Source organism: Tachypleus tridentatus, chromosome 2, assembly GCF_004210375.1.
Source record: "Tachypleus tridentatus isolate NWPU-2018 chromosome 2, ASM421037v1, whole genome shotgun sequence".
Classification (NCBI taxonomy): Eukaryota; Metazoa; Arthropoda; class Merostomata; order Xiphosura; family Limulidae; genus Tachypleus; species Tachypleus tridentatus.
Window position 1 is genome coordinate 68,471,660 of NC_134826.1, and position 23,187 is coordinate 68,494,846.

At 35.1% G+C, this 23,187-nt stretch overlaps 1 protein-coding gene across 2 annotated transcripts; it reads right to left on the reverse strand.

Annotated features, from left to right (window-relative positions):
• Positions 1-1,420: 1,420 nt before the first annotated feature.
• LOC143244125 (synaptotagmin-10-like) lies at positions 1,421-22,932 on the reverse strand. Of its 2 annotated transcripts, XM_076488252.1 has the most exons (9): positions 22,781-22,906; positions 19,412-19,609; positions 14,584-14,949; positions 9,305-9,474; positions 8,161-8,265; positions 7,845-8,063; positions 6,912-7,032; positions 5,970-6,141; positions 1,421-4,662 (listed from the first exon to the last, which is right to left on the reverse strand). In XM_076488252.1, exons 3-9 carry the CDS (start codon positions 14,882-14,884, stop codon positions 4,470-4,472), a joined length of 1,281 nt encoding a protein of 426 aa, XP_076344367.1. In that variant the 5' UTR covers positions 14,885-14,949; positions 19,412-19,609; positions 22,781-22,906; the 3' UTR covers positions 1,421-4,469. The 2 variants fall into 2 exon arrangements, with proteins under 2 accessions (XP_076344367.1, XP_076344366.1); XM_076488251.1 differs by lacking the exon at positions 19,412-19,609 and having other exon boundaries at positions 22,781-22,932.
• Between the last annotated feature and the right edge of the window lie 255 nt (positions 22,933-23,187).

The following is a 23,187-nucleotide window of genomic DNA, read 5'->3' on the forward strand; positions in this document are numbered from 1 at the left end:
AATCTGTAATCATGTAACTTGAAGTTTGTTGATGGTAAGTTATCAACCTGTAATCATGTAACATGAAGTTTGTTGATGGTAAGTTATCAATCTGTAATCATGTAACTTGAAGTTTGGTGATGCTAAATTATCAACCTGTAATCATGTAACATGAAGTTTGGTGATGGTAAGTTATCAATCTGTAATCATGTAACATGAAGTTTGTTGATGGTAAGTTATCAATCTGTAATCATGTAACATGAAGTTTGTTGATGGTAAGTTGTCAATCTGTAATCATGTAACTTGAAGTTTGTTGATGGTAAGTTATCAACCTGTAATCATGTAACATGAAGTTTGTTGATGGTAAGTTATCAATCTGTAATCATGTAACTTGAAGTTTGTTGATGGTAAGTTATCAATCTGTAATCATGTAACATGAAGTTTGTTGATGGTAAGTTATCAATCTGTAATCATGTAACATGAAGTTTGGTGATGGTAAGTTATCAACCTGTAATCATGTAACATGAAGTTTGTTGATGGTAAGTTATCAATCTGTAATCATGTAACTTGAAGTTTGTTGATGGTAAGTTATCAATCTGTAATCATGTAACATGAAGTTTGGTGATGGTAAGTTATCAATCTGTAATCATGTAACATGAAGTTTGTTGATGGTAAGTTATCAATCTGTAATCATGTAACTTGAAGTTTGGTGATGCTAAATTATCAACCTGTAATCATGTAACATGAAGTTTGGTGATGGTAAGTTATCAATCTGTAATCATGTAACTTGAAGTTTGTTGATGGTAAGTTATCAATCTGTAATCATGTAACTTGAAGTTTGTTGATGGTAAGTTATCAATCTGTAATCATGTAACTTGAAGTTTGGTGATGGTAAGTTATCAATCTGTAATCATGTAACATGAAGTTTGTTGATGGTAAGTTATCAATCTGTAATCATGTAACTTGAAGTTTGGTGATGCTAAATTATCAACCTGTAATCATGTAACATGAAGTTTGGTGATGGTAAGTTATCAATCTGTAATCATGTAACATGAAGTTTGTTGATGCTAAATTATCAACCTGTAATCATGTAACTTGAAGTTTGGTGATGGTAAGTTATCAATCTGTAATCATGTAACATGAAGTTTGGTGATGGTAAGTTATCAATCTGTAATCATGTAGCTTGTAGTTTGTTGGTGGAAGGTTGTGAATAGATATTTAATAGATTTATTTAATTGTTTTTCATTGGTTGTAACTATTGTTTTAGCGACGCCGACAAAGATAAGCTAAAATAAAACCAGTTATAAGTTGTGATTTTTCTGTTTTGTTTTTATTGTTATGTTAACAACAAATGAACAGACGAAATTTTAAATTAATAAAATTCTGTGAAAGATATTCAGATATTGAATTTGAGCTTAACAAAGCTTTATTTTTTCCACTTAAAAATACAGCCAAAAGTCAATATCAAATACAATACATTTGATAGCTGATGTACAAAATGAAATATATATATACACAAACACACAATAATATTTATATTACAAATACCTAAACTGTTGAAGCATGCTAGTAAAAACTGAGTTTGGAGAGACAAGGCTCGATCCATTTTTATGTATACATATCACAGTAAACATACAAACCTGAATACTGTAAAATAAACAAGTGTACAGTAAGGTACAAGATGTTATTATTCGAACATTACTAGGACAGCTAGCTAAAGCAGCACCGCCTATACTTTATACAGGACATTTCTGATACTACGGCAACAGTAATCTCACATTAGCATTATTTTCAATAAGTATTTGTAACTTATCTCTAAGTCTACCAAAAGTGATGTAAGTATAAGAAAGGTTTCTAAAGCAATGTCAAAATAGCTTGACACACACACACATTCTAAACAATTTATAATAAAAGAACTCTGAATTATACATAAAGAGGGTGGAGATGTTTGGAGTTCTACATGGTGTGGGTGGAGCAATGGATGTTCTAGGCTATATAATAGGTGGTTTCCTTGTTAAAATATTTACACTGCATATTATCAAGACATCTACACAGTGCATTATTAAAACGTGTACACAATGTATTGTTAAAAATACACATTGTGCATTATTGAAACATACACATAATGTATTATTAAAGCGTATATACAGTACATTGTTAAAATATTCACACATCTATAAATTACATTATTTAGAAATCAACAGATCTCATTGTTAAAACATTTGTGCAGTGTATTATTAACACAGTTGAATGTTGTGCTATTTCCATGTTAGTTAAGCATCGTATTTCAAACCTCTTAGTATGTAGTATTACAGTATTTTCTCAACCAATAAGGTTCTTCCTCTGAAGTATTATACTGCATATATATTAATCATTTTGTACAATATTTTACCTTGTATCCATTACCTCAACTGGTGAGTTCTGGTATTTAACGAAATATTTATTGTAGGAGACAAAAGACTTATATGAAATGCGATTTTTTGACATACCTTGGATTTCGAGACGTAGTGGATAAATAAAAAAATATAAACAACAAAACAGATTTGTGGTTGAGTTTAAAACAGTGAATCAGTAATAAAGAACCAAACGCAATCCCACAATCCGCAGTAAATTTTTTTTTTAATTCGCACAAAGTTACACGAGGGCTATCTGTGCTAGTTGTTCGTAATTTATTAGTGATATGCAAGCTAGTCAACACCACCCACCAACGACTCTTGGGCGATTCTTTTAACAACAAAAAGTGGGATTAACTGTAACATTATAATGCTCCCAAGGCTGAAAGGGGCGAGCATGTTCAGTGGCAGTATTTTAAACTCTTGGCCGACAGACTGTAAGTCGAGGTCCCTAACCAATAGGTCATCATTAAATAATATTAAACAGTAACAGTACACTACCCTAACAGGTTACAACACTAAAAATGTTCAAATTGACTTTAATATTATTATAAATCTACATAATGTTATAGTTGGAAGTATCTTCTTTTGATCACTTTTTCCTTACAAAATTTATAATACCGTTTATAAAGGAACGTTTGTTTTAGCAGACACCAGGGTACTGTATGACAGGAACATGTTGACATCTAATTGATCCAGCATCTGAGGCTTCGTTTTAAAATCCTCGAGGGCTGAGCCTTAACAAAAAATTTTAAAGAACGTTTTCCAAATGAGCCAGAAGTGGGTGCCATTCCTCGGTGCCTTTCTTATTTTGGACGAGGCTTATCAACAGGAACCAGAGGACTTGATATAAAGAAAAAATCAAATATTTTCTGAAATTCTTATTTTTTAGTTTTCTTGATTCCTCTTGATAAGAAAATTATTGAAATTATCAAATATAGAGACGTTAACATTATATGGATATAATTTTGAAGAGTCGTTATGAGATTACTCAAGACGTCACTAGAATGTTTATTTGGTTATAAGAAACATTTAGCCTAAATATTGTGGTGTCCAGTTTAAAGGTTAATGTTGTATTTGAATGCTCCAATTAGTTCACGCTTTGTCTCAATACAGCAAATTTATATTCAAATTACTATTTTATTTCGATGATTACACTTTAGTTAAATAAAATAATGTCTTGGGAAAAATCAAATATTTGCTTGAAAATAACAATAACAACACACACACACACATAATGATGCCCTTCACGGCTTGTTGTTCCATTCCAAGACTGCAAGTGAATATGGCGTTCATATAGGATCAAGATATGAGCTGAAAATTGATTCTGAAAGTTTTGTTATAACAAGTTTAGAAAGTTTTTACGAAGATCACACAACTCCGCATAACCACGTGGTTAGGGCGCTTGACTCTTAATCTGAAAGTCACGGGTTCGAATCCCCGTCACACCAAATATGCACGTCCTTTCAGTCGTGGAGGCGTTATAATGTAACGACCAATCTCACCATTTGTTAGTAAAAGAGTAGCCCAAGGCTTGGCGGTCGGTGATGATGACTAGCTGCCTTCCTTCTAGTCTTACACTGCTAAATTAGGGACTGCTAGCGCAGATAGCCTTTGCGTGGCTTCACGCGAAATTCAAAACAAACAAATGAAGCTCATAACAAAACGAAGCCCAAAGCGAGGACGTCTCATTGATTAGATTTCACGTGGTAGGCTTAATGAACTTTACATAAATAAACAAAAAATAGAAAAATACCAAACACTTACGTCACCATCTTATTGCTATCTAACTGAAATCTCCCGGTTCTTGACCAAAGCTCAGGGGGACGAAACACAAACTTAACAGCGTTATTTGTGAATCCACAAAACCCTTTTTGATGTCTTCTAGTTATTACTATCAGTATATTTGAAATACTTGTTTTGTCATCTTTGTATACTGTAACGGAATTATATACAATATTTGAGAAGAACATAAGGTCATAGAGCTCACACTAACCTTACCATTCTATCCAATCAAAGTGCGATTTTAGCGCCCTTTAAGTTTTATAAAGCCATTAAGAAAAACTTTAGTAATTCAGTCGTAACCTCTTCTATAAATTAACCTATGTTGATACACTTGACAGCCGACGGTTGCTTAAACTCTTGGAAATCTTGCAAGTTCTCCGCTAGAGGGTGCCATTGAGCCACGGGCTTTCGAGGATTGTCTATCATTTCCAGCCAGTGGTCTCGCCCAAGCCCAATACACCCGCTCCCGAGTCCACAACAGCCCATTACCTCACTGATTCCAACTCTAGAGAAAACAAAACGACAACAACAAAAAGTTATTCACTTATTTAACGTGAGGAACCGTCTTTAGTAGTCAAGAGATACTTTTAGGAAAAAAAGTGCAGGAGAACACGTGCGGAGAATGTTGCACGCGCTTCTCTGCATTTCTATTCTTTTGGATTAAAAAAATTAACATATCTTAAATGCCTGTTTTATAATTATTTATTAAAATACGACTAAGATATGTATAGCACATTTAACTCCTAGTGAAGATGATTTAGGTTTTGTGTGAACTAAAAACAAAATTCAAAGTTATTTTCAAAATCTCTAACTGAATTTTCGACACATAAAATGATCATATTTCGATTTCCTTATTAAAATGTTGATGTTATTCGCTGTTATTAAGTTCAATCATGACATATATAGTAACAATTACACTTGGTTCTGGAATTAAATAAAGTTTTTCTTCATTTTGCTAAAAGTTTAATATCTAAGAAGGAAGATTGGATTAATATGGGTTATTGCGGTAATGTCTAAAGAGTACGGTAAAATTAATATGGATAACTATAGTATGTATAAGAAGTAAGGTAGAATTAATATGGGTTATAATGGTAATATTTAAAAAGTAAGGTTGTATTTTTATGGATCATTGTGCCAATCTATACCATGTTCCCTGTTGTTGTTTTTTTCTATATTATGGACATAAACTGGATCAGTTAGGAAATACGTACTTGTTTAATCTAATTACGAACAGAAATGTTTAAGTATATTTTACTGAATAGATGGCGCTAAGTGTACTTTTTATTAAACAGGCAGATTCTAATTCATCAGAAATTGCAGTGCATACTAGAGGAATTTAAATTTATACATTTTAAAAATAAAGTTAGAAATAAGAAACGACCGTTGCTCTCCACATAAATAAACAACGTTTCGTTGTTACAGTTTTATCAGAGTCAGTAAGAGAACAATCATAGCACTACTAACCCCGATAAATGTCGAAATGTTGACTGAAATAAAAAGTATTTTTTTTGGTATTATCACGAGAATAAAAGTCACTCTTTTTCTTTCAACTTTATTGCTAAGAGGCATGTTAGGTTTGACATTTTTTTAATGTAGAGGGAATGTTAGATTTGAAGTTTTTGTTGTCTTTTTTAGTAGACCGTAGGCCAACGATCTATTTAGTATTTTCTAGTAAATAGTATATTTAATAAGTGTTAGGATCAATGTGTTTTTTGTGTTTATACAAGTATTACGGTATTTATTCCTCCCAGTTATGACATATAGTATTCATTTCTAAAGATTTTGCCTTATGAGCGACACCAATCGTCTGACCTGTCGTAATCCAAAACTTTCACGAGCAAGTTGACGTCTTCGATATTTTCTGCAGGCACGTCAAAGACCAAAGCCTCATTATAAACTGGGTTTAACGTGCCCTTCTTCACGGATGTTTTTTTCTTTTTGATCCGCTTTCCTTGGCACATTAGACAAACCTTAACGTAAGGATCTATAAACAGGCAAACAAATTGAAAGTAGAGTTTTGAGAAAAGTAAACAGATATATAACAAGCTATTATTCTTTATACGCTCAAAAGGTAAACAGATGTTATGCGAACGAATAATAAGCTTATTGAAACGCACGCTTACAGATATCACTTCAAGCACTTGTCTGGTAGCGTGCTTTATAATAACAATCTACATATCAAAGTTTTAACTTTATACGGGTTTTATTATGAACGTGTTGTTGTAACGTTATTATCTTGCCAAGCGCAATCTTTCAAGTTATTTGGGGAAAAAAGAAAAAAATCCGAATTCCAGCTCTGAGCAATAACCATTAAGTTTTATTTCTTTATCAACGTTTCCACAACGAAGTACAAGTTTGTACACTGTAGTAAAGTTGTAGGCCTAAGTTTAGAAATGATATTCAAGCGGAAATACTATTGACTTGTTAATCCAATTTCCCAGCTAATTAGTTGTATACCTGAATACAAGCGATAACTGATACTGACTAAATGCTTCACGAATTACTGACATTTTCACAATAGAAATAAACTGACTTATTTACTAACACATTGCTAACACAGGCTAACTATTTCAATACACATTCGAAATATAACTCTTCTCTATGTGCTAGTTAAATTTCTGTTTTAATAAGTTACACCAAATGTGTTACTTTAGTTGCTAATTAAACTGATTAATATTTTTTTAATTTATTATTAATACCAGTTTGAGTTAAGTTGTGCACTAGAGGGCGTTACATCAGCAAATGGATTCTTACCCGATGTTCCTGTTATATCCACGGGCTTGAGAGTTCGGGCTTTGACGACTGTGATTGTAAGCCTTCCTGCTGTTGGTAGATAACACAAAGCTAACATAATCTCTCCCAGGTCTTTCACTTCCTAGTTAAATAAGTGTTTATATTAGGCACATTTAACAGTGTTTATAAAAACTGTGACATATGTGAATACAATATAGATCTATAGTGAAATATCGCGTGTACATGTCTTTTGACGTAGCACAAAGAGAACAAACCAGATCAATTCAGTTATTTAAAATAAGCACCGCATTTTCTTAAATTTTCGATGCGTGAATATTAGAATATTATTTGTAAATATTCTTATAGTTTAAAAGTTGTTTGCCACTATACTAATATAACTAGGACATCCACGATTCACGTGCCTTGAACATATGAAACATCTACGAATCATGTGTCTTGGAAACAGGAAATGTCTACAAATTACGTATCTTGGACACAAGAAACATTCACGAATTACGTGTTTTGAAAATATGAAACATCTACAAATCTCACGTGCCTTGGACAAATGAAACATCTGTGAACCACGTGTCTTGAAGATATGAAACATCTATCAATCACGTGCCTTGGACACATGAAATATCTGCGATTTTTTTGTTTGTTTTATGAATTTCGCGCAAAGTTACTCGAGTGCTATCTGCGCTAGCCGTCCCTAATTTAGCAGTGTAAGACTAGAGGGAAGGCAGCTAGTCATCACCACCCACCGCCATCTCTTGGGCTACTCTTTTACCAACGAATAGTGGGATTGACCGTCACGGCTGAAAGGGCAAGCATGTTTGGTGTGACCGGGATTCGAACCCGCGACCCTCGGATTACGAGTCAAACGCCTTAACACGCTTGGCCATATCGGGCCCAACATCTGCGAATCGCACGAAATAAAAACAAGAATAACGTTACCTGGGGGAAACACAAAATGTCCATTGTGTACTCCACCTCGTGGGTGATGTCACAGATCTCGTCTAGACCCCTAACTTGTACTTGACCGATCAAGTCGTGACGGGAGAAACGGTTAAAGTCATACACGATGAACTGTAAGGTCTGGGTCTTCAGGAACTCACGGGTCACTACAAACACGTACGTTTCGTTAAAATCTGGGTTCAGGTTCTTCATGTGAACCTAGTGAGTACAAGACAGAGAAAAACATTAACAACGTAAAGTTGGTTTCATTTAACGTAAAGTTGGTTTTCTATAATATCACTAAATATCTTCCTACCATTGTTTGAAACTTATTTTGACGATCAGGAAATAAGAAAACTTTCAGATACGGATTTGAAATAGTCCAGATGTCTTTTACAGGAAGGTCACGGGCCTTCAGAATCTAGAAAAAATAAGAAAATCATTGGTCTTAGCGCAAACTATCAATCAAAACACATACTATATAGACATTAATTTTTCAAGTATTCCACTGACGTCTCGTTTGGTTTGGTTTGTGTTGAATTTCGCGCAAAGCTACACGAGGGCTATCTGCGCTAGCCGTCCCTAATTTAGCAGTGTAAGACTAGAAGGAAGTTGACTAGTCATCACCACCCATTGCCAACTCTTGGGCTACTCTTTTACCAACGATTAGTGGGATTGACCGTAATTTATAACGCCCCCACGGCTGAAAGGACAGGCATGTTTGGTGTGACGGGGACTGACGTCTAAAGTCAACATTATCAGTAGATTTCATCTTTTGACGAAATGACACGATCGTTAGATTCTTATCTTCCAATTTTGTGACATTACTTTGGTGAAACAATAGATTCATTTTCTCAGTCTTTGAGAGTCCTCTGGAGAAACAAGTGTTGTCTTTGTGTCAGAGTTCTCTGGAGAAAAAAGTGTTGTCTTTGTGTCAGAGTTCTCTGGAGAAACAAGTGCTGTCTTTGTATCAGAGTTCTCTGGAGAAATAAGTATTGTCTTTGTGTCAGAGTTCTCTGGAGAAACATATGTTGGCTTTGTGTCAGAGTTCTCTGGAGAAAAAATTGTTGTCTTTGTGTCAGAGTTCTCTGGAAAAACATATGTTGGCTTTGTGTCAGAGTTCTCTGGAGAAACAAGTGTTGGCTATGTGTCAGAGTTCTCTGGAGAAACATGTGTTGTCTTTGTGTCACAGTTCTCTGGAGAGACAAGTGTTGTCTTTGTGTTACAGTTCTCTGGGGAAACAAGTGTTGTCTTTGTGTCAGAGTTCTCGGGAGAAGCAATATTCGTCTGGAGTGAAAAGACCTAACTCGGGCAGTGAGAATTGTCTTGGGATAAAAATTAAAAATGAGTTATTTTAGAATTGGGATAACTTTTATTTGTCATTTGGAGCACCAAACTTTGTATTGGATAACTGCTACAGGAAACAGAACTACCTTTGTAAGACTATTAGCTGTACTTACTCTGACGATAAGACCCTCTACATCTCTGTCGTATTTCAGCGTGAAAAGTAGTTTTCCGCAAGGTGTCCCTAGTGTCTCTTTACTGTTGGTACATGTCACTTCTTCGGTTTGGTAAAGTGCAGGTTGAATTTTTCCCACTGGCGACTTCTCTCGGGTTTGTTTGTGGCAAACTTGGAATTGAAAAAACAGATATGAATTTAAATAAATAGGCTTTCTATCTTCAAACCCAAGTTATACTCACAGCTTAAACTCAAATAGACGATATAATACACTTGACGTGATTACATACACTATAATAAAACGTACATATTCTGATATATTATTAGGCGTTAACTTCTCGTGAATTTATAAAAATGTCATCAGACGTGACAGATACGCTAATGGTGATGTATTATTGTTTACGCGCGTCTATACAGTAACTCTATGTACTTCTAGTTTTCACTTGTTAACTTTAAACTGGCAGATAGCCCAATGTGGCTTTGCTATAATAAAGAAAACACACATTTAATTTGCTCATCGTCTTTTTCACAATAGTCGATGATTATTAAATTTATTTATTTTATTTCACCCGTAATGAGTCTGTGTTTTCTTATAGCAAAGTCACATCGGACTATCTGCTGAGTTCACCGAGGGGAAGCGAACCTCTGATTTTAGCGTTGTAAACCCATAGACTTACCGCTGAACCAGCGAGGGACCGCTCGTAAAAGTCATGATTTCCACAAAAAATTAAGTTGAAAAGCTTTTCGAATTTTTTTTAAATACATGTCTACTATTTTTCCTAGGTGTCACACTGTGACTCTTAAAAAAATACGTTGACATTTAGCCAATACTTTTTTATGTTTCAAACATAGATTTCTTTTTGGCAAGAATTGGGACACACTAAGCCTAAAGCATCAGTAATATCGACTTGATGTAATACATGTACACTGCTGGCCAAAATCTTAAGGCCAATGAACATAAAGAAAAAGTATGCATTTTGCGTTGTTAGACTCAACCACTTATTTGAGCAAAGCTTCGAAAGTTGAAAATAAGAAAAGGGAAAATAAAAATAAAAAACTTTTTAGTATTCATAGGGAAAATGTGAACACTATGAAATTAGCCTAAATACTAGCTGGTCAAAAGTTTAAGACCATACTGAAACGAAGCGTTAATCGGTAAACACGTAACGAAATTTAGTCATTTGTGTTCAAGCATTAGCGTTGTCAACATCTCCCACTGACATCTCCTGTGTTACATTGGGTAAAAACATGGTAAAGGCTAAAGAGTTGACAGAGTTTGAACGTGGAAGAATTATCGAGCTGCAAAAGCAAGGTCTCTCTCAACGTGCCATCGCTGGTGAGATTGGGCGTAGTAAAACTGTTGTTGCAATTTTTTTAAAAAACCCTGAGGGATACGGAACGAGAATTCCAAGTGGTCGGCCCAAGAAAATTTCGCCGACGTTGAGCAGGAGGATTAGACGGGTTGTTCGGCAAGACACCAGTCGATCGTCGAACCAGATTAAGGCCCTTACAGACGCAGAATGCAGCTCAAGAACAATAAGACGGCATGTACGAGAGAAAGGCTTTAAAAACCGTAAGCATCTTCAAAGGCCACGCCTCCTTCCACACCGTGAAACAGCTCGGTTAAACTTTGCTGAGTAGCACCAAACATGGGACGTAGAAAAGTGGAAGAAAGTTTTGTTCTCTGATGAGAAAAAATTTAACCTTGATGGTCCAGATGGCTTCCAACGTTACTGGCACGATAGGGATATCTCACCGGAGACATTTTCTACACGACACAGTGGAGGAGGTTTCATCATGATCTGGGATGCTTTCTCCTTCCATGGAGCACTGAAGCTTCAGGTTATACAGGGGCGTCAAAAAGCAGCTGGCTACGTTGGCATGTTGGAGAGAGCACCGTTATTGACTGAAGGAAATGACTGGAACTTTCAGCAGGTCAACGCTGCAATCCACAATGCCCGCAGGACAAAGTACTTTATCATGGCGAATAACGTGATTCTTTTGGACCATCCAGCGTGTTCGCCTGAACTGAACCCCATTCTAAATGTTTGGGGGTGGATGGCAAGGGAAGTCTATAGAAATGGATGTCAATCTTCACCATCTTCACCACTTGGAATAACATTCCAGCCAGCCTTCTGCAAACGCTTATATCGACCATGCCAAAGCGAATGTTTGCAGCTATTCTCAATGATGGCCATGCAACTCACTACTGAGACCTTTTGTTGGGTATTTCCTACCCTGTTTAGGACTTCTTTTTGGTATGGTCTTAAACTTTTGACCAGCTAGTATTTAGGCTAATTTCATAGTGTTCACATTTTCTATATTAAATGCTAAAAAAGGTTTTTATTTTTATTTTTCCTTTTCTTATTTTCATCTTTTGAAGCTCTACTCAAATAAGTGGTTGAGTCTAACAACGCAAAATGTATATTTTTTCTTTATGTTCATTGGTCTTAAGATTTTGGCCAGCAGTGTATGTAATGCCTGGCGAGTTTGTCCATACCAAATAATCTGAACTGTATTACAAGGAATGTTAAACTTCCAACCCTATTGGGCGGTAGTCTTTGGGGTGAACTAAAATATTGTTTATAATTGTTCAGTGTCACCGAATTGTTCTAATGTTAGTTTCGTTTTAATGTTGTTTCGAAGTTTGTTCAGTCAGTCCTTTGTTGTACGAGATTATTGTTTTTGTCATCGGCTGTGAAATCTGCCTTCTTTTGTTATAGTTATTATAACCTACGTTCACATGTGACAAGTCCAGTTCTCCGTTACATATATTTGTATTTCCTACCTTCCTCTCCCCTAATGACTCGGTGGAAAGTCAGTGGTCTTATAACGCTAAAAATAAGGCTTGGATACTCATGCTAGGGAGAGTATAGACAATCCATTGTGTAGATTTACGCTTTTAACTTATAACCAAACAAATATATCGTTGTTTGTGTGAAAGTTGTTCAGAAAATACAAGTTTTGACATTTAAGTGTTGAAAAAGTATTTCAAGCAACGTGAATACTTTATATGTTGTATACTCATTTTTGAAGCTATTATATGTCCGGCAACCATAATATTTCTGTAGGTCTATGTATAAGAACTGTTTCACTTAATCGCATTGTTTTCTCTGGTTCCCCGTTGGTACAGCAGTAAGTCTATGGAGTTACAATGCTAAAATCAGGGGTTTGATTCCCCTCAGTAGATAGTTCAATGTGGCTTTGCTATAAAACAAGCACCTTATTTTCCCTTTTTTCTCACTAATATAATCTTCACTTCAAAACACCCTCTTTATAAAGCTACACCTTACGCAGATCTTGTATTTACTTGGAGGGTAGGCACCCGAATAAACAGGTGTAGCTGTGTGGGGACAAACGTGGAAGTAAATCAAACTTGTCACAAACAAACCAAGAGATAGGGACAAAATAGAGGGTAAGTTAAGTGTCTTGTAAAATATTTAGATTTCAAGACGCCATTGAATTATTGTACTTGGTGTTTTACTTGTTTATTAAGCATGTTTAACACTTGCTCTTTTCTAGTTTTTTCTTTGCCCTTAGTCTTTGTGATATTTTAGTATTAGAACTGTGTTCCTTATTTTTGTGATATTTTAGTGTTAGGGTAGTGTTCCTGATGTTTTTGACATTGTAGTGTTAGAACTGTTCCTTATTTTTGTGATATATTAGTGGTCGAGGTGAGTTCCTGACTTTTGTGGTATTTCGTTGTTAAGCCCGCGCTCTGATTTATGTGGTGTTTCTATGTTAGGATTGTGTCTTGAAATGTCTGAATTCTATAATAAAAGGTAATTTCTTCTTGTAGTGGCGAATTCTTTCTTATTCGGCGTTTAGTTTATGGTATCGTTTAAGAAGTAAACGTATCTGTGGTGTGTTTTGTTTTGTCTATGTCTTTGAGTTGTGTTTTTGTGAGTGTGACATCCAGATATGGAACTCTTTCCGTCTGTTTGAGGCCAATATTTATTGAAATGAGAGGAAGATAGAAGCAACATTGATGTAAACATTTAAGCTTTCTTTGTATTTTGTTTCATAATAATAAGTAAGCTCTTTGTATTCTGTTTCATAATAATAAGTAAGCTCTTTGTATTCTGTTTCATCAACAAGAGAAAGTGTTTTTTAACTAACGCCATCTTTTCACCAATTTTCTTTTTTTGTCTATATGGAAGTATTATTACGAATTTTTCTTACTTTCAAAAGGAACACTAATGAATTATGGATCATTTTTACTTTAAAAAAGAATATGAAGTTGGGGCCATTTTTTTTTCAAATACAGTATACTGAATCGAGTGGCCTTTTTACTCTAGAGAAAATCAGCGTTCGTGTCAGGGTCTCTAATTTTAAAAGGAACACTACTGGATTCTTAGTATTTCTTACTACATTAAACTTGTTACCCATTCAAATCGTCTCCAAACTTTATTAAGTTTAAAAGGTTGCAGTTTTCTAATATTTAAACTTTTCTTGTTTCTTAAATCTTCCTCGTTTTTAAGAACTTTTTCAAGGTAAAGGACAATAGACATTAACGTTTTACGTTGTCTAAAGATATATTTGTTCTCGACATGAATGAGACTGTGAGATCAGTCACGCGTTGTTTAGAGGAGGGTTTGTTTGTTTTGAATTTCCCGCAAAGCTGCACGAGGGCTATCCGCCCTAGCCGTCCCTAATTTTGCAGTTTAAGCCTAGATAAAAGGTAGCTAGTCATCTCCACCCAACGCCAACTCTTGAGATACTCGTTTACCAACGAATAATGGGATTGGCCATCACATTATAACGCCCCCACGGTTGAAAGGGCGAGAATGTTTGGAGTTATAGGGATTCGAACCCGCGACCCTCAGATTATGAGTCGAGTGCTTAACCACCTGGCCATGCCGGGCCTTAGAGGAGGGAATAAAATAGCACCTGAAGCCCAAAACTGGCAATTCTTCAAACATCCATAGATATCTAGACCAAGAAGGTGACGGGACTAGATATGTATATTTTTACAGCAAAACTACATCAGGCTATCTGCTGCGTTCATTGAGAGGGATCGAACTCAGTTTTAGCGTTGTAAATCTGGAAACTTACCGCTGTTACACCGAGCGACGGACTGGAGATAAACAGAATTTCAAAACTATATAAAGTTTCAAGAACGAGCAAAGTGTGAGAATAAAATAAATCGAAAGAAACGAAGGTTATTGAATATGATTCATCAGCAATTGTAGTTTTTCTCAATATGAACAGTATTGGATTTTAAAAAGAGTCGATTTTACTTTTAAAAGAAACAACTATTAATTTTTGGATCTTACTTACTTTCAAAAGGAACGATGTTGAATTCCAAGTGGTTTGAAAGCTGTCTTTGGAACTTCTGGTGTCTGGATGGAACGATAGGCAATGTTGCCTGTCTGGCTGGTGAGTCTCTTTTTATGATTGGCCTAAAAGTTTCTTTTCTGAATTCCTTTTTAATGTCTGGCAAACTATGGCTGATGTTCAAAGAGAGGACGCTGTCAGCAGGAGATGATGATGCACGACGTAACAGAGATGAACATCCCCCTCTTGAGGATTCCATTGACTGAAACCGAGCCTTCACCCGTTGGTAGCTGAAGTACATCATCACCCCTAGAACTACTAAAGTCAATACAATAATGGCGCCAAGTAGCTGTGATACTGCCACGTAACCTAAAGAATAATAAAAATCAAAAAGAAATGGGGATTTTGAGTTAAGGTTTTTTTACTGAGCATCAATACAACGACGATTTCAATTAGCTATGGTATTGTTGCACAACGTACAGAAAAACAAAACTGGGCAGTTAATAAACTGTGTTTTATTAAGTCGCTCAATAACTTTGTAATTGTGTGTAATGACACTGAAGTGACAAATTTAATTTATTTGAATTCAGCCGGTAAATTATTTAACACAATTTTAATTAATTAATTTATTATTCTCAAACTCTCCCTCACACAGACGTAGATATATAAACGAGTCTGCAGTAAACCATGCAGTTAAGATATTAACTGTTCTGTTGTATTTCAGTGACGATAGATGGCACTCACAGATTAGTGTCGGAGTGTTTGTTTGTTTTGGAATTTCGCACAAAGCTACTCGAGGGCTATCTGTGCTAGCCGTCCCTAATTTTACAGTGTAAGACTAGATGGAAGGCAGCTAGTCATCACCACCCACCGCCAACTCTTGGGCTACTCTTTTACCAACGAATAGTGGGATTGACCGTAACATTATACGCCCCCACGGCTGGGAGGGCGAGCATGTCTAGCGCGACGCGGGCGCGAACCCGCGACCCTCGGGTGTCGGAGTGATTCAACGAATTTGCAATTTCAGCTAACTTATGAAACAGTAGTGTTTTTTTTTTTTTTGTTATTCCTAGTTTCGTTTTCTTTTATTTGGGGTTGATTTGAGTTTGTCATAATTCACACTGCATATCACCAAATTGTTATTGGACTTAGGCCTAATCGGGTGATAGTTGAATAAGGATGAAACCCAGTATTATGAGGGTTTTAAAGGGTGATAACGTTTCTGTTTTGCATTGTTTATTCACAGTATTATCAAGTGTTTGAAACTGCCTTGTCACTACGTGTACACACATTTCAAACTGCGATGTTTGTAGCGTTACGTGACACAAACTCTGTATTTTCTTTGACAGATTAGAAACAAAATTATGTTAAAATGGTAGAACGTAAGGAATGTTTGCGCGAATTAAGTCAAAAGACTCCAGTACCGATCAGTTCTGAGTAATATATTGATATATATATGAAGAAATACCCATACATTAGAATCAGTGAATGGGTGGACGCAAGCCTAAATGTGAGCAAATGAAAGCTCAAGGTTTCTATTAAAATGTGATTATTGTTCTTTGTACCCCCAGTCACGTACTTTTATGAATAAACTGTCTTTAGTTTATTAATATTATTATTAGCTGTACCTGTATTTTAGCTAATAATTTGTAGGGTCATTAGACAACCTTTGATAGTTAGATGAATGATCTCTAGGTGTTTGGAAACGTCACTTGCACACGGTAAAATACAGCGATGCACGTATTTACTTTCATTTGATGCATGCTCATTCTTATCGAGTAAAACGATGTGTAAAATTGTATTAATATCTTGTACCTGAAATATAATATTAGTCACAGAACATCTTATCCCACTTATATGTAACAGACTATCTGATCCCCTTAATAAATATAGAACATCTGATCCTCAAAAACACAGAATATTTGATCACACTCAGTAATTAACCACAGGACACGTGATGCTACTCATTAACCACAGGACGTCTGATTCATTCATAAATCACAGAACATCTGATCCCACTGAGTGATCACAGAACATTTGATTCCACTGAGAAACCACATAACATCTGATCCCACTCTGATCACAGTTCAAAATTAAATGAAGTTTTTCTACTCATTTTTTAACAATCAAAATAACAACTCCTTTTTTTCCTCCTTTGCTATTCTTAGATATTTGGTCAGAACAAAGTCAACATAATTTGTAATTTGACATATCAAACTGTGGGAAAAAATTGTTTTCATAATGTGTAAGTTCAAAGACACCAAAGAAAACAAGTTAATGCAATGGATAACAGAGATCAATAATCTGTTTCTAAACTATTCAAATAAAGTAAGTACAATTTCCTTGTTTAGAGCTTAGTTGAAGATTTGCTTATAATAAAAAACAACAGAAACTCTAGTCCGTTAAGTCGTCTCTGATGTTGTTTTAAGTTTGATGTTTTCACTAATCAAGATTAAAAACCTGCTTTATGTGACCACTATAGTAAGTTTAAACCGCAGTTGTTTATTAAGATGTATCATCGTAAAATGACACTTTAGACCTAAGAAGTTTTTAAAATATATACTTATACAGTGATACTTTACACCTCAGTAGTTTAAGATGTATCGTCATACAGTGATAATTTAGAACTGAGTAGTTTAAGATGTATTAGCATACAGTGATACTTTAGACCTCAGTAGTTCGTTAAGATGTGTCGTAATAACATGTCCTTTAGACCTCAGTAGTTTAAGATGTATCGTCATACAGTGATAATTTAGAACTGAGTAGTTTAAGATGTATCGTCATACAGTGATAATTTAGATCTGAGTAGTTTACGATGTATCATAAAGTGTCATACAATGACACTTCTTTAGACCTCAGTAGTCTAAGATGTATCCTCATACAGTGATACTTTAGATCTGAGTAGTTTACGATGTGTCGTCATACAGTGAAACTGTAGACCTCAGTGGTTTTGAAAGATGTATCGTCATACAGTGACAATTTTGACCTGAATAATTTGTTAAGATATATCGTCATACAGTGGTACTTTAGACTTCAGTAGTTTCTTAAGATGTATCGCCATACAGTGATACTTTAGACCTGAGCAGTTTAAGATTTATCGTAATACAGTGAAACTGTAGATATCAGTAGTTTTGAAAGATGTATCGTCATACAGTGACACTTTAGACCTCAGTAGTTTGTAAAGATGCATCGTCATTCAATGACACTTTAGATCTCAGTAGTTTTTTAAAAGGTATCTTCATACAATGACACTTTAGATCTCAGTAGTTTTTTAAAAGGTACCTTCATACAATGACACTTTAGATATCATTAATTGAAAAAGTATTGTCATACAGTGACATTTTATACCTCAGTAGTTTGTTTAGATGTATCGTTTTACAATGACACTTTAGACCTCAGTAGTTTAAGATGTATCGTTCAACAGTGACACTTTAGACCTCAGTAGTTTAAGATGTATCGTTCAACAGTGACACTTTAGTCCTCAATAGTTTCTTAAGATTTATCGTCGTCAGCTTGGAGCCCTAGGTAGGACGTTATACGTAATTTAAGTAAAGACTCTCATCAATAGGTGGAATGGAAAATAATTTCTTTAAATATAATATTTACATGTTTAAGTTAAATGTGCCTCGAGTAAACCATGGAGAAGATATTTTACAAACAAAACCATTTAAATGTTTTCAATCAAAATGTATCTTTGGAATAATTACCTAAGTATACATTTCTCTATCTTTGTGCCCAGATAGTTGCCCAGACAACTGTGACGTCGGTGTTTCCGTGGTAACTAGAGTAGTACTGGTTATTTTGTAAGATTTAGTTCCACGTGAGTGTGCTTGGAGCTGTTCTCTTACCAAATGATTAAAACAAATTATCTTGGGAGTTGTGAGTCATCTGTTGAAAAAGTATTAGAGTTAACCCTCGTGTTTCAGAAACAGTCGTACCCTCAGGTCTAACAACATACGGATGTTTGGTTTAAATAATGAACCGGAAATTGTTTGTTCCACACACAGTATGTTTTATGAAATGTTAATAAAAGACATTAGTGCATCAAAGTCGAAAACTATACTCCTCGGTGAGAATACTATAATACCCTACTTAAGAACTGACTGAGAAAAAATGTAACTTTATTACGTTTAAGATATGATACGGCTATTTCTTCACCAGTATCTTGGTAGGATACGGTATTTATATCACTAACATATGTATAAGATACGATGTTGACCCCATCAGAATCTGGATGAGATACCGTGTTTATATATGGATAAGATACGATGTAGACTCCACTAATATCTAGATGGTGATTCGGTGTTGACTCCATTAATATCTAGATGGTATATGGATATGATATTCTTTTGATTCCACTAATATCTAGATGGTATCTTCTGGTATCTTTGACTCTTCCTTTGTCAATGTCATCTATATTCAAGGTAGAGGTGACATTTTTCCTTGTAAACATACCATTGTTGTAAGTTTGTCTCATGATCAGTGATCAGATCACACCAACTGTAGCTCTATGGTTCGCGATTTTGTCGCTCAGTCAGTAAAAGTTACTGTTAGAGTAAAATAAAACATTACAGTGTACATCTGTTTCATGAACAGAGATATATAAATATAGCATTGTATTATACGTGTAACACCACAAGTCTTGTATCACAAGAGTAACATCAAAGTTTGACTACAAGTATCATACTTAAAGACTATATATAGCACCACAAGTCTTGTATTTATTAATAACTGGGCATAATTAACATAAAATATGAAACATAGCTATTATAAAATATAGAGCATAATTAACATAAAATACGAATTATTATTATCATAAAATATAATTAACCTGTTTGGTTTAGAGCAAAACCACATTGAACTATTTGCTACTTCCACCGCAGGTGATCGAACATTGGATCTTAGCGTTGTAAGTCCCAAAACTTGCTGCTGTCCCACCGAGGGACAATAAATATAAAGTATGTTCCTTTTTCACACCTTCTGAAGGCTATTTATAAAACACAGATTTGGAATGATGCAACCATCGTCTCTGTGGTGAGAATAAACATAATCAAGTTTACAACATGGATACTACAGTGTTCTATTAATCTTAGACTACCCTATGTCCCATGTCAAGGTTGTTTTTATCATTTAACATACAGGAAAATATACACTTCGTTATGAAAGTGATATAATAAAAAAATTATTTAAGAAAGCTACACAATACACTATATCCAGTGCATCGAACTTGGAACCCAGAATATTAGTGTTAGAAGCCTGCAGACTTATCGCTGAGAATAGGGATAGGGGTTCAAGGAGAAAAAAAAGACCTTTTAGTAAACTTGTGTTTGTTCTTATTATAAGATTCTGTTTCCAACGAATTGTTAATTGAAAGAGAAATACAGTAACAAATCGATATTATTATGTTACCATGAGACACTGCACGCATAAGGTTGCTGTAAGTATATCCATTAATTTATTTAAATTCTTAAAATAAAACTAGGTTTTCACTGTGCAATGACACAAGAGAAGTAACTCAAACACAAGTGGAAGACCCAGCTTATGTTATAAAATAATATAGCCGAAAACAAGTGGAAGACATAGTTTATGTTAAAAAAGAATATAACCGACAAGTGGAAGACATAGTTTATGTTAAAAAGGATACAGTCGACAATAGGTGGAAGATATAGTTTATGGTAAAAAAGAATATAGCCAACAACAAGAGGAAGACACAGTTTATGTTACAAAAGAATGTAGCCGAAAACAAGAGGAAGACACAGTTTATGTTACAAAAGAATGTAGCCAACAACAAGAGAAAGACACAGTTTATGTTACAAAAGAATGTAGCCAACAACAAGAGAAAGACACAGTCTACGTTACAAAAGAATGTAGCCAACAACAAGAGGAAGACACAGTTTATGTTACAAAAGAATGTAGCCAACAACAAGAGGAAAACACAGTTTATGTTACAAAAGAATGTAGCTGACAACAAGTGGAAGACACAGTTTATGTTACAAAAGAATGTAGCCAACAACAAGAGAAAGACACAGTTTATGTTACAAAAGAATGTAGCCAACAACAAGAGAAAGACACAGTCTACGTTACAAAAGAATGTAGCCAACAACAAGAGGAAGACACAGTTTATGTTACAAAAGAATGTAGCTGACAACAAGTGGAAGACACAGTTTATGTTAGAAAAGAATATCGCCGACTACAAGTGGAAGATATAGTTTATGTTACAAAAGAATATCGCCAACAACAAGAGGAAGACACAGTTTATGTTACAAAAGAATGTAGCCAACAACAAGAGGAAGACACAGTTTATGCTACAAAAAAATATCGCCGACTACAAGTGGATGATATAGTTTATGTTACAAAAGAATATAGCCAACAACAAGAGGAAGACACGGTTTATGTTACAAAAGAATGTAGCCAACAACAAGAGGAAGACACGGTTTATGTTACAAAAGAATGTAGCCAACAACAAGAGGAAGACACAATTTATGTTATAGAAGAATATCGCCGACAACAAGTGGAAGATATAGTTTATGTTACAAAAGAATGTAACCGACAACAAGAGGAAGACACAGTTTATGTTACAAAAGAATGTAACCGACAACAAGAGGAAGACACAGTTTATGTTACAAAAGAATGTAGCCAACAACAAGAGGAAGACACAGTTTATGTTATAAAAGAATATCGCCGACAACAAGAGGAAGACACAGTCTATGTTACAAAATAAAGTAGCCAACAACAAGAGGAAGACACAGTTTAAGTTACAAAAGAATGTAGCCAAGAACAAGAGGAAGACACAGTTTATGTTACAAAAGAATGTAGCCAACAACAAGAGGAAGATACAGTTTATGTTACAAAAGAATGTAGCCGACAACAAGTGGAAGACAGTTTATGTTATAAAAGAATGTAGCCGACAACAAGTGGAAGACAGTTCATGTTACAAAAGAATCAAGTTGATAATAAGTAGAACACGAAAACTAAAGTGGGTATGAAACACTACAATAACTGATACTTAACAAGATGGGATTTATGGTGGTTGTCTGACTAGATATCTGATCTCAGAAAGTGTCAATATCCTGATGGCTGTAAAAATGTTGAAATAGTGACTCGAGAGTAGTTTCGTTAATAAGTGCTATTAATGTCATACTTTGGCAGTATTTCTGTAATGCGTGATGGTTTTGTGGATTAAATCAACGAATTATAGTATTGAATGTGGAAACAGTGCATACGTAATAATAATTTGAGTAATTGTCAGATTTATCACTCATTCTATCACTATAATAATATATGTTATTACCAGTCAAAGACCGTTTGAAATTAGATATAACAATTTTAATACAACTGCGATGTAATATTTACAGAAAAAGAAAACTAATATACAACATAAAAGAAACTTTCACAGACAAACACACACATATATATAAACTTTAAGATTAAAGGATTCTGACAAATAGGTTTTCATATTTTCTTGGTATGTTTATAGAAGCTAGAGTTCTTTTAGCAAAGACAAATTGGGCTATCTGCCGTTTCCACAGAGGGGAATCGAACCCTTGAACTGTGGAAAACATATATCAGTTAACACATGTTGATGTTCTCTCTCGTTAGGGCCTGGCATGACCAGGTGATGAGAACGCTCGACTCGTAATCTGAGGGTCATGGGTTCGAATCCCCGTCATACTAACATGCTCGCCTTTTCATACTGAGGGCATTATAATGTGTCGGTCAATCTCATCATTCGTTGGTAAAAGAGTAGCCCAAGGGTTGGCGGTGGGTGGTGTTGACTAGTTGCCTTCTCTCTAGTCTTACTCTGCTAAATCAGGGACAGCTAGCGCAGATAGCCCTTGTGTAGCTTTGCATGAAATTCAAACACAAACAAACAAATACTCTTGCTATGGCTCTATTACTGTTTATAAAAACAACAATTTTTGAACTGTGGAGTATAAATATTAAATAATTAACACATGTTGATGTCCTCTTTATTATAGCTCCCCCACCAATGGCACAGCAGTGTCTGCGGTCTTTTAATGCTAGAAACCTGGTTTCTATACCCCTAGTGGGGAGAGTAAATATAGCTTTTTGCTTAATAAATAAACAAACTGTCTTTTTATATTTATAACAAATTAATATAATTAAGGTTAATTATATATGCTTAGCAGACACGGCATTATAAAGTTACTCATGTTTAAAGGTACACGAGCTTGCTTACCTGTTTCATTTAGGGGCTGGGTGACACGAAGGGGTAAGGAAGGGTTAGTAACGGCTTCATTCGTTCCTATGACACCCATTCTGAGATAGGGGTTAATATAGGTGACCGCTGCTTGCAGAACGTGCTGCTTACGCTCGAACTACAATTTCCCTTCGACCTCCTCAACCTTTTAAGCCGCACGTGTGGTGACGTCAAGCCACACGTGGCATACATGAATGCCAGTATTCGTGATCGATGAAAACAGTAGCTTTATTTGTTTAGATAAAACTGTCCTGTTTTCGACATCTCGCGTTTCCATATTTCTCAACTTGGTTTCCAAGAATTCCGTTTTGTTAATCTTGATGATGAACGAAACTCTGATAAAATCGTATATTTCGCTTTTGCACCTCTCTCTTCGCTAGCGTGCA

What these genes read in the sequence shown, in the direction of transcription:
- LOC143244125 (XM_076488251.1), bottom strand. Translation starts at nt 22,859, where the DNA reads ATGGGTGTCATAGGAACGAATGAAGCCGTTACTAACCCTTCCTTACCC. An exon ending in CCAGCCCCTAAATGAAACAG is followed by an intron (nt 14,950 to 22,780) that starts GTAAGCAAGCTC and finishes ATTATTCTTTAG; the next exon opens with GTTACGTGGCAGTATCACAG. An exon ending in ACATTTTGTGTTTCCCCCAG is followed by an intron (nt 7,033 to 7,844) that starts GTAACGTTATTC and finishes TTATTTAACTAG; the next exon opens with GAAGTGAAAGACCTGGGAGA.